This window comes from Culex pipiens, unplaced genomic scaffold (assembly GCF_016801865.2).
Source record: "Culex pipiens pallens isolate TS unplaced genomic scaffold, TS_CPP_V2 Cpp_Un0009, whole genome shotgun sequence".
Classification (NCBI taxonomy): domain Eukaryota; kingdom Metazoa; phylum Arthropoda; class Insecta; order Diptera; family Culicidae; genus Culex; species Culex pipiens.
The window spans coordinates 275719-286771 of NW_026292826.1; the positions used below are offsets into that span (position 1 = coordinate 275719).

Below are 11053 nucleotides of genomic sequence, written 5' to 3' on the forward strand. Positions count from 1 at the left end.
CTGTATGTTTACTTCCTTACCACTATTGTACTGACCAGAACAGAACAATAAAGCTTTCTGCCTCTTCGCGCGCTGACCACCGTCCGAGACGGTTGGCTCAGCAGTCACCTCAAACGATTGTTTTATTCAATTAAGAAATTCTACGCGCCTGGACTACAACAACAACAACACAACGTAGGGAATTCGAAGTCGGCCTCTGGCTGAACACATCATTTTGTAAGAAAGGCTCTATTTCACCTGTGGTGATATTAAATCGGGGTTTTTTTATCATACATTAATTAAATTTGATGCTTTACCTCAAAATGGCATGACGTAAACTTAATATAACATTTGTAAAATACACAGCAAAACAAGTAGTAAAACACCTGCATGTAATGAAGCGGCATGTAAAAAAATATATGTGATATTACACAGCTTTCGCAGTACTCCCCTACGCTATTTTTCCTAACATCATTTACACCCAATTTGTGTAATATTAACAGCATATTCCTTTAGAGTGTTGTTTGTTTGCCAAATGTCAAAATCAGTTAGTTTTCGTTTTCGCGCACCCACGACCGTTTTTAGCAGCATCGGTTCCGAAAACACCTCCGCAGGTGTTGGACCTGTTACAACAGCTGGACTTTGTCTCCGGTGGTCGTCCAACTCCAGCTCAAGTTGGACCGGAAGCATTTTGTTGACGGCGAAAGACAAAAAGTGAAGAAGTTTGCAGTTCCGTTTCGGGCAGTGGCTGCAGCAGCGCGTTGCAAAACTCCGGCGGCAGGAAAAAGCGGCCCCAATCTGCCATAATCTTCTTCGACCTCGAGTACCTGCAGCGTCACCGAAAATGCCAGCAATTCAAACGAACCGCACAAATGGTTGACCTCCGGAACGGCAAGAAGGACGAAGAAAAGAGTAAGATTGATTGTGACTTAATTTCGTATGAAACTAATATTCTTTGTTTTGCAGGAGCGTCATCTTCATAAAGAACGAACAGTTGGTGCCGACCGGGTGCGTGATTACGCGGCAATCAAGTCCCCGCCGCAGATCACCGCCAGCTCCAGACGGTCGTATGTTTTGGAAGGAAAACCTGCAAGTGATCAATTCGACTACGAGGTCGCGCGTGCTGGATTGTTTCCAAAAGATTCCGTGGCAAATCGTGCTACAGTATAAGGGCCGCAAGCAAGCCGTACCGGTGCGAGAATCGACCAACTACGGCTCAATATGCCAATACTACCTTTGCCAACCTCGAGCACCTACAGCGAGACCGGAAGTGTCAGCGACTCAAACAGACGGCCCAAACGGGTGGCCCTCAAGGATGGATGAGGGGCAGTGCCTGCCCAAGTAAGTTTGATTTAAACTTGATCTCGTTTGCAATTTTTAATATTCTTTTCTATAGCAGGGACGTCATCTTCGTAGGGAACGTTCGGTTGGTGCCGTTCAAGCACCTGCTCCCACCGTTAGAACCGGTGGTAACTCGGGTGGAGGTGGCATTGGCGGTGTTGGAGGAATTAGTAGCAAGGACATGCTTGACGACGATCAAAATTTGACACGACTGCCGGCTACTGCAAAAAGACTATCTGAAAGTGAACAACGACAGCAGATTCCGCATCGAACAGTGCTGAATCTACATCTGCCTAGTGAAGAGCGTTCAAGCAATCACGAGGACTTCAAGCAAGCTGCCCCATTGCTTGTTTAATTTGAACACCGGAAGACAGGAGCGGGCCGGCGTGTTTCCTATGGGTTCACCGTCGAACGTGTCGCAGATTTGCGCCGGAGAGTGCTCGGACCGAGAACTGCTTGGACGCGATTTGTGGTTCGAGCTGGCTGGATTTGCCCTCGATCAAGTAACTTGCTACGGCATCGCTCCAATTGAAGTCGGTCATCATGGAACACACCGATGAAAACCGGAACATTATTCATGCCAAAGTGGAACCTAGATCGAGTATCAACAGCGGCTCCAGCGTTAAGTCTGGAGGACGGAAGTGCATCAACGTAATCACCAACACCATGATAGAAAATTGTCTGGTAAGCATTCTAGAAAATATTGGACGCAGAGGATTTTGCTTCTAACGCTCTTAATTTTCCCCTCGCACCAGGAAACACCGGGAGGAACACTCGCCGAAGTTGACGACAATGACAGCATGATGACCTAAACGCGCATCGGAAATCCACCAACAAGACATTTATGGCCATCGACTTGATTTTTTTTAATTTAGCGCAATAAATTACTTTTTCAAACAACCGGTTCATTATTTGAAATTTATTTCTGAAGTAACCCACTCGATACCTATCCAGGAGGAAAAATAGCAATCTGTGTAATATTACACGTTTTTTGGGGTACACGCAGGAATGTGATTTTAAGTGTTTATTTTGACCAAGGTGATGTGCATGCTTTTGCATGCGATTTTACCATCGGATTTTTTGCTGTGTATTTTTTATGCCCAAATTCATAAGGGAGTGAGGCTAATACTATTACATAAAATTACTGATTCCAAAAGAATGGGAAGAGGTTGGACAGCCAAAAATTGTTAATGCAATTTGTATTGGCCTATTTTAATAAAAATACTCATTAAAAACTGAAAAAAAAATCGTTTTGAGCCATGGTTTTTTTTTTGATAACTAGGTAGTTTAAAAAAATCAAAAAAGTGTTCATATGGTTCATGGATGGTCCCATAACAACCTACAACTTTTCAGAAGATATCAAATCAATCAAAACATTCCATCTCATGATACAACATTGATTGATTGAAAGGATCGCCCATTTATTTTATTAGAATATTATGGTTTTGGCATAGACAGTCTTATCGTTTTACAGTGCTTTTTTCCTTTCTTATTTAAATAAACCTATAAATTTCGCGCTAGAATCAATGGGATTGCAAATGGGAAAAATCTGATTTTGAATCGGATTTTCCTGTTTAAAATTTATCTTTGAAAAAAAAAACTTCCTCACTCCATGCAGATGTAAATCTTTCCGGGATGCTTCAGTTCGATCACTTTACTGCAAGCAACTTGCTTTCCATCCGATTTGGGGGCTGCTGCATCTCCTTCGGAAATAGCTACAACTATCGCGTCAGTTTTCGGCTTCGAGTCCGAGTTTCCGTTGCTGCTTTTCTTTGAACACTTGGTTGCTGCCTTGGTAGTTTTAATTCCGAACGGGTTCGGAACTCCCTTTTGCATCTTCCGCTTGAGATCGCTTATTCTACTGAAGATTTTGATAATATTTTTGAACGGATTAGGAAAAGAGACTCCGCCTAGGAAACCACCTCCGGTTGGCCTTTCTTGGTTCCTTGAGGAGGAGCCGAATCCATTACCTAGGCTACCAAAAGTCTGGAGGAGCATCCCGAGTGGAGATTTCGTCGTGGTTCGTCGTGTGGTCCTTGACGTTGTTGTTGCGGGAGTCGTTGTTGTGGTTGTCGTAGATTGAGTAGTACTAGTTGCCTCAGTAGTTTGATCCAACGTAATTGCAGCGATTGGCGATTTCTCGGTCGTTATCCTACTTCTCTGTTTGCTGTCGGTGTCTACCGGTTGGAATTCCTTGCAGATCGGACAAACTGGACACTTTTCACATGGAGGACACGCGCATTTCTTTCTTCTGGAAGACTGATTCTTGCTTCTTGCCGAGCTTGAAGTCTGTCTGTAGTTTCGTTTCCCGTGTAGTTCCTCCTCGTTTCTATCGTGTAGTTTGAGCTTTCGACCTCGACCTGTCGGTCTGCGACCACGTGATTCAGCAAGCCCACTCGAAGATCGTCCTTTTTTCCCCGCAGCTTCACACAGCGTCCACCACTCCAGGCAGACTATACAGCCCAGCGTCAACGCCAGGAACCACCGAAGGTTCATCGTGCTGTAAAAGTCGTCGTAATACTGCGCCACGGCTGTTACGTAGCGGCGCTGTTATATACACTGGAACGAATGTTTTCTGTTTGGACCTCGCAAGTCAAAACGGAACGTTGCAGTTCCGTAAATTTGGGTTTGTGCTCGAGAATTGGAGCACTTTTCGGGTGGGCATTTTTGCTGTGCGAAACGCCCAAGTTCATGGTTGGCCGCAATTTGGAGAGGTGTGAGGCTTCTGAGAATTGATAAATTTTATCACGTGGCGCGTCACGTTTTGGATTCGTGGGCCGGCGCTGGGGTTATGTAAGAGTTTTATTTAATAAACACTACAAACTAAAGGTGGCAGGATTGTTGAAAGACGATTAAATCATTTTTAGGAATGGTTCATTCAACTTTGCCACCTTAAATTAAAATTTATATCAAACAGAGATTTTATCAATTTTAAAATAAAGCCAAATACATTAAAACAATTTAACAAATCTAGTTTGGATGAGTGCTTTCACAAGATTTGGACAAAAAAAATCTATAAACATTATCGTATAAGATGCACAGTTTTACCAGCGACACTAGATGTTCAGTAAGATCAATCGAATGATAAGCAGCTAGAACTAGGTCTCATTAACAGCTTGATTGGTTGAATCGACGAAATTTACTACACTGTTTTTTTTCTAATGCAAAGAAAGACAACTGGCGCCTTCCAGACTAGTTTTCTTGTTCCAGTCTTTCCTAATCAGAATAGGTTTTGGTTGTTTTGAATGTTATGCAATTTTCATATGTTTATTAATTTATTTTCAGATCACCGTTTTTACTGGTACGATTGATTAAATTATTTTTAAATTATTCTCCCATAAATGAGTTTTTTTTGCATATCTTATCTATGTGTTTTTTTTTATTTGGACGAAACTATGTGTGAACCTTTTCTATGATCCAAATAGACATTTTACATCATTAGTTCGTCCAGACAAATCTCCGTACTATTTTGGCAGCAGTTCTTACACAGTCATCACAATGGATTTTCTGATCAGTCTTCGACAGTGTTGTAAATTCGAGTTGTTAAAAAACTCTAATGAATACCGTTTTTTAATTTTACTTCTCACACAGAATATGTCAGGCCGTTGTAATATTTTTCAATGTTTATGTCACCCCACCCCCTCCTTCCTACTCTCTTAAAAATCGGCCCGAAAAATAAGGGAGCAAATTTTTTTTCGAAAACTTCAAAATTTTAATGGAGTTATGAGTCTAATCTACTGACAACAATTTGAAATGCAATTTATTGCATTAAAAATCATTTTAAGCATGTTTAGACTCGATAAAAAATATTTTGATTTTTTTTAAAATTACAATGTTCAGTACAGCAACAAGTTTTCTTTTTCGCGAAAATTAAGATTTTCATCAAAATTTCGATGATTTGAAAACTATTGATTGCAAAATAACTGGGCTGGTTTAACATGAATTTTGAAAAAGTTTTTTTTTTAAATATGCAACACTGCCAAATGAATTTTGACCAGCTTTTGCCATTGCTCGAAAGATGCAATTTTTGTCATCTAAAGCATATCCAACAAGATATATATACATCAAGATTCTGCATGGTAAAATTTTTGCGTTAATTGTCGTATTAAAAAACGGGTAGATTTTTTAAGAGTGTAACTATTTTATTCTGAGAAGTCCCAAGCAATATCTAATAAATAACTAATATAATCATAGAATTGCTCAAATCAGACTTCTAAATTTGTAAACAGAGGTGACATTGAAAGCCGGGGTGACTTCACAAGCACATTTTCACTCAAATTTATTTAAAATAAAAATATGCTTTTCAGTTTCAAAATCATGAAAAATAAAATATGAGAACCACAGTGCTCAATAAAACCGACGACATGCTGTCGGAATAGTTTGATTCAAGGTTTGATTGTTCTGTGGAAATTGATGAAGTTGCTCTCCTACCGAATTGGCCTTTTTTGTTTGTGTATCTTATCAGACCAAGCCATTGTCCTTGGCAAGACTTAATGAAATGGTGGCTCTATAACCCTTTCAGCTCCTTACAGCTAATCTTACGCAAGTACTCTTCAAGCCCCAGTTTTCGCTTCTGAAAACATTCTCTACATTGGAGCTCATCGAGCTAGGACTGACGATTTGATGGATGACGCAGCGGCAGTTTGACGATAATGTGCGATGACAGTGCGCAATAGTTTAATGTCTTCATTTCTCCGGAAGCCACCATGATTCGGTACAAATTTCCCACTCTGTCACGAGCTGTCATCAAACGTCAACCGGCCGTCATCGAAACCCACCAAAACGGCGGAGCAAAAACTATAGCCCAGCGATTGTCATGCTTCATCTCTTCGAGTGGCCACGTGGGGGAGGGAGGAAGTGGGACGATAATCTGATTACGTTCATCTAATTCATTCTTTCAGTCAGTCTCCGGCGGCCAGAATCCTTCCCCCGTCATTCGATTTGATTTTTTTTTTCGTTCCTTCTTCCGGAGAACCTACGACCAAGTACTTATTAGATTCACAGCTATCAGTTGGGCACGTTCCCAGTTCAATCGCAGACCACGAGGGAAGTTCTGGAAGGAGGCGAGCGGCTCCGGACCGCCCTAGAATACCGATAAATTCAACATACATCATCCGATTAGATAAATTGGAGAAGAGGCGGACTCCCGGACAAACATTAGCACAATAATGCTGCAGAGTATGGTTTGACGGTGTCATTTGTGTGGATTTCTCACTTAAAAAATGGTATCTTAAAATTATTTTATCGAATACACAGTAAAAATAGTAACATTAAATCTGAGAATTGGTGACAGATTTTGTGTAACTTTACATTAGGAATAAGTGAAATTTTCTTCATTTCAAAAAAAAATACTCAAAACACAGATGACAAAAACATTCCTTGAACATTTTTGATTGAACATTTTGTTTCCATTTAAACTCCAAAACAGTATCGAAAAGTAAGAAGTTTCTCAACGGATTTGCAAAAAAAAAACAAAAGTTGGAGAAAAACAAATAAAACTACAAGTTTGAATGTTAAACACTACAAATTGCTTTACAGATATTTGTTTTCAATCTCACCTAAAAGTCAAATTATAATAGAGTTTTTATCAAAAAACCTGAAAGCTACAGTGCTTAATTAACTGTCAGGGAATAGTCAGCTTAAAATTTGATTAGAAATGTAGTACCGTAAACTGGAGCGAATCGAGAGTTTTAATCTAACGTAGAAGAAATACAAAGGTGTATAAAGAGCCCAAATTGGACAAAAATTGATATTTGAGAAGTTTAAATTCTACCAGTATAATTTTTTTAAACAAAACATTAATCTTCAATTTTGACTTGAAGTTTAATCATCTGATAACTGTTTTGAATTTTTTTTTCCTGTTTTGATATTAATGTTTCACCGTTTTTTTGCAAAAGTATTTGCCGTTAAAACATAAATGTCATGAAAACTAAAGAATTCAATACAGATAAACCTCTTTTACGCGGAAGGAGGCATTGCGCTTTTTTTGTTTCATCGATTTCTCTGAGAGCAATTTATGTATTTTTTGTATTTTTTCATTTGTCTCAAACTTTGTGGGGGCCTTCCCTATGACCAAAGAATCTATTTTGTGTCATATTGGTTCACCCATACAAGTCTCCATACAATTTTGGCAGTTGTCCATACAAAAATGGTACGTAAACATTCAAACAGCTGTAACTTTTGAGTGAATTTTCTTATCTGTGTCTTGGGCAAAGTTGTAGGTATTGTTGAGGACTATTGAGAAAAAAACAGGTACACGGTGCCAACTTTTTTTATTAAGTTTTTTTTCACTTAAAATTAAATTTCCCAAAATATGTATTTTTGATTTTTGAGATTTTTGGGGATAAAAATCCGCAACTTTTGAGCCATAGAGAAGTATGGTCAAAAAATCTGCCGCCAAGTCATGATTTTTAGAAAAAAATAGTGGTTTTGAAAAAAAAAAAATTCATACAAAACAAAATTTGACATATTTTATTCATGTAAAAATGAATGTGCAATCGAAAAGTACTTTACAGATTTTATGATAAAGGGCTCTGTTTTCAAGATATAGCCACCAAAAGTTCGATAGTGACCATGAGTGACCATTTCTGAAAATATTTTAATATTTCAAATGTTAGTCTTGATTCAAAAAAACTTAATCTCAAATATATTTTTTAACATTGAAAATCGAGCCATTAGTTGCTGAGATATCGGCATTAGAAAATTGTGGGTTTTTTTGGTAAGACTTAGAATACTTCAATTTTCATGTTTCTTTTTGTTTAAGTCGCTGCAACCAGAGTTCCAATCTTGAATGTCTCTTAGACAATTTTATAGCAAATTTTCTCAACTGTTAAAAAAAATTTGGAAATGGTCACTCGTGGTCACTATTTTTAAAAATCGAAAAACTACAAATATTTTGCTAAAATCAAACATTCTTGAAAACGTAGCCTTCATCAAAAAATCTGTAAAGTACTTTTCGATTTAAAATTCAATTTTACATCAAAAAATATGTCAAATTTTGTTTTGTATGTTATATTTTTTTTACAAAATCACTATTTTTTCAAAAAAATATAACTCTGTGGCAGATTTTTGACCATCAAAAAATCTCGAAAACGTATTTTGGGAAATTGAGTTTTTTTTAAATAATAAAAAATCAGCAATTTTTTCCGTGTACCTATTTTTTCTAAATGGTCTTCAACAATACCTACAACTTTGCCTAAGGCACCAAAATGATCAGAAAATTCACTCAAAAGTTACAGCTGTTTGAATATTTACATACCATTTTTGTATGGACAGTTTGAGCCAAATAAAAAAATACAAATAAAATCCATTTCCGGTTTTGGTAGATAATTGCTCTGAAATAAAAAAAATAATTTTACATGCTTTAAAAAGTGACCTGTAGATCTGCACAAAACATACAAATTACAAAAAGATTGCAAAAATGTTGCATCGATTCAGAGAAATCGACAAGTTAAAATATGTAACGCCACAGAATAAAAATAGGTTTCTTTGTACACTCTCCTTGCTATAAAAGGCATTTTAAAAAGCTTTTCAATTGAAACAATTTTTATATATTTTTTATGTTTGTGTCTAGACATTTTTTACGTAGCCCTTCTAAGTCCTTGGTCAGAGTAGAGTGCCACAATATTTCATAACCGATTCGTGTTTAGTTGAATTTATTTATTTTCAGGAAGCATCGCTAAGATAAAACTTTTTTGATAAAAAATCACTTCTTCATATTTACTCTTGGAACAATTTGGCTAAAAGAGATAATAATCGAACAGTTGTAGGATTTTTTTACTTTTTAACTTCCTGTACTGAACGCAATTTTGAAAAACACTTCCTTGATTTGGTTATTGAAAAAAAAGTTAATAAATGATATGGAAATGCTTTTACTTTCACCATGATTTTCAATTTGCCTCCGTTGACGGGATCTCATAGTTTATTTTGCAAAATATTGCACAGTTGTTAAGAAAGTCCTACAATATCATTTTTAAAAAACGTTGGCGCTTTGTTGTGTCATCATGCTTTTTTTTTATATTTTCAAACAAATTAAAAATAAAGTGCTAGAAAAATAAGTTTTTTTTTTTAATTTTTTGCCATTTTTAAACTTTTTTTAAGATATGAGGTATCTCTTTTTTAAAAAATTTATAATGTTTTGATGTTTTGTTTTGATTTAAGAGAAAATTAACATGATTTATGGAAGTAATACTCAAAGTTGAATATATTTTCAAATTAAGATTCAAACAATTTATTTTTATATTCTTCAAATAGAATCGACATTTGATCACCGCACATCCCACTCCTTGACCGATCGTATTAAGAGAGGGGCCTCCTAACAATAGTGAAAAACAAAAGTCATGAAGAGTTTCGACTTTTTTGGGGTAATTTCTCAGAAGCCTGGAAACTCTGCAGCACCGGAGGAAGGGGGGGATAATTTCCTGATTGTGTTTGTCTCACACACAAGAAGAAGGAGGATTGCAGCAGCTCTGTTGGCCCCTTCGACCCATATTTGCCAGGGCATTTTTTTCTCTCAGTCTGAGCCATCATCCTTGTCGTCGTCTTCGTTTCAAAACGAGAAAGAGATCAATGTCGTGTTGTTTCCATCCAAACTGTCCTAAGCTGGAGAAATATGTCAGTCAGCTTGGCCGTAAGCCCGAAATGCAGGGCAAACATGTATATAATAGAAAAAAAGAAGGCAGGGAGGGTTGTTTGAGGGAGGATATTCAATTTAACTCCCAAACGCTGTCATGGTTTCATGGCTGAATTAATTTCTGGAGAAGCTCCATGGAGGATGATATTAGTTTTTTTCGTTGCGTCCACCCCCCAAAAACCGGAGACTCTGTCGTCGGTCCAAACTTTTGTTCTTTATTGTTAGGAACAAATGACATGTTTTGGGGGGCCTTCCCAAAGTTGTGTTTGATTTAATTAAGTAATTTGTACGGGGTTTTGTGTCCGAATGACTTTTCTGGAATTAATTGGACGACGAAATCCAAGTTTTTATTTTTATGCGTTCCTTCTAAAACCGATAAGGTCGTTTTAAAATTGGGAACTCTGGATAATGCTTTAATTCAAAGCAATTAAGCTCAATCATATTTTTTCTAACTTTCTTCTTTGTTATGAATTATTCTTCCGATCCGAATAGCTTTTAGTCATTAGCTAACAATAATGCAAATCACTCAAATATTTCGCAAATCTTGTTGAGTACATCCAACTGTTACAAATCCAATATTTTTCCACTGGAAATCCGAGCTGGCATTCGACACTTAAACGCCTTCGATGATGGGACCCATCTGGACCTCACATTGTCTTGTTAGGTTCCCACTCCCACCGTGGCCAAATAGACACCAAAGCAACACAGTAACGGATAAAAATATCTAAACTAGAGAAAAAAAAAGTCAAACACCAAAGTTATGAGAAACATGCGTCTTCGCATAAAAACGTGATGCATCATCGCTCAAAAGAACAACTTGACTAGCGTGGAGAGGAGACTAAAATTAAATCCTAATTACTGTTCAACTTTGACCTCCCCGGGAGAGATGCGATGTTGACTTGACTTAGCTTGACTTGTTCTTGGTATACGTGCATCATGGTTCTTGGTGGGTGCATCATGGGTCTACTCTCGTTTGACGCTAATTACTTTCGCAGCTGACAACGGTGGAGATGATGATGAAGAAGACATCTTTGGTGGAAAGCGTGATGAGTTGAGAAGTTATGCTTCTTTTTAGCAGGTTGTTTAGTTTAGCTTCGAAAT

The 11053-nt window shown here is 37.5% G+C and overlaps 1 protein-coding gene across 3 annotated transcripts; it reads left to right on the top strand.

The window, feature by feature from the left end:
- The first annotated feature begins 348 nt into the window (after positions 1-348).
- On the top strand, positions 349-2396 carry LOC120426409 (uncharacterized). 3 transcript variants are annotated; one of them, XR_008212698.1, is made up of 4 exons: positions 349-891; positions 946-1320; positions 1376-2004; positions 2076-2396. XR_008212698.1 is itself a non-coding variant. In XM_039591166.2 (3 exons), exons 2-3 carry the CDS (start codon positions 1049-1051, stop codon positions 1524-1526), a joined length of 423 nt encoding a protein of 140 aa, XP_039447100.1. In that variant the 5' UTR covers positions 349-891; positions 946-1048; the 3' UTR covers positions 1527-2396. The 3 variants fall into 3 exon arrangements, 2 of the variants coding, with proteins under 2 accessions (XP_039447100.1, XP_039447101.1); XM_039591166.2 differs by having other exon boundaries at positions 1376-2396; XM_039591167.2 differs by having other exon boundaries at positions 349-1320; positions 1376-2396.
- The last annotated feature ends 8657 nt before the right edge of the window (positions 2397-11053 follow it).

Coding starts and splice junctions, on each gene's coding strand:
- LOC120426409 (XM_039591167.2), top strand. CDS start 1,049: ATGTTTTGGAAGGAAAACCTGCAAGTGATCAATTCGACTACGAGGTCG. Junction 1,321..1,375: donor GAGGGGCAGTGCCTGCCCAA/GTAAGTTTGATT, acceptor TCTTTTCTATAG/CAGGGACGTCATCTTCGTAG.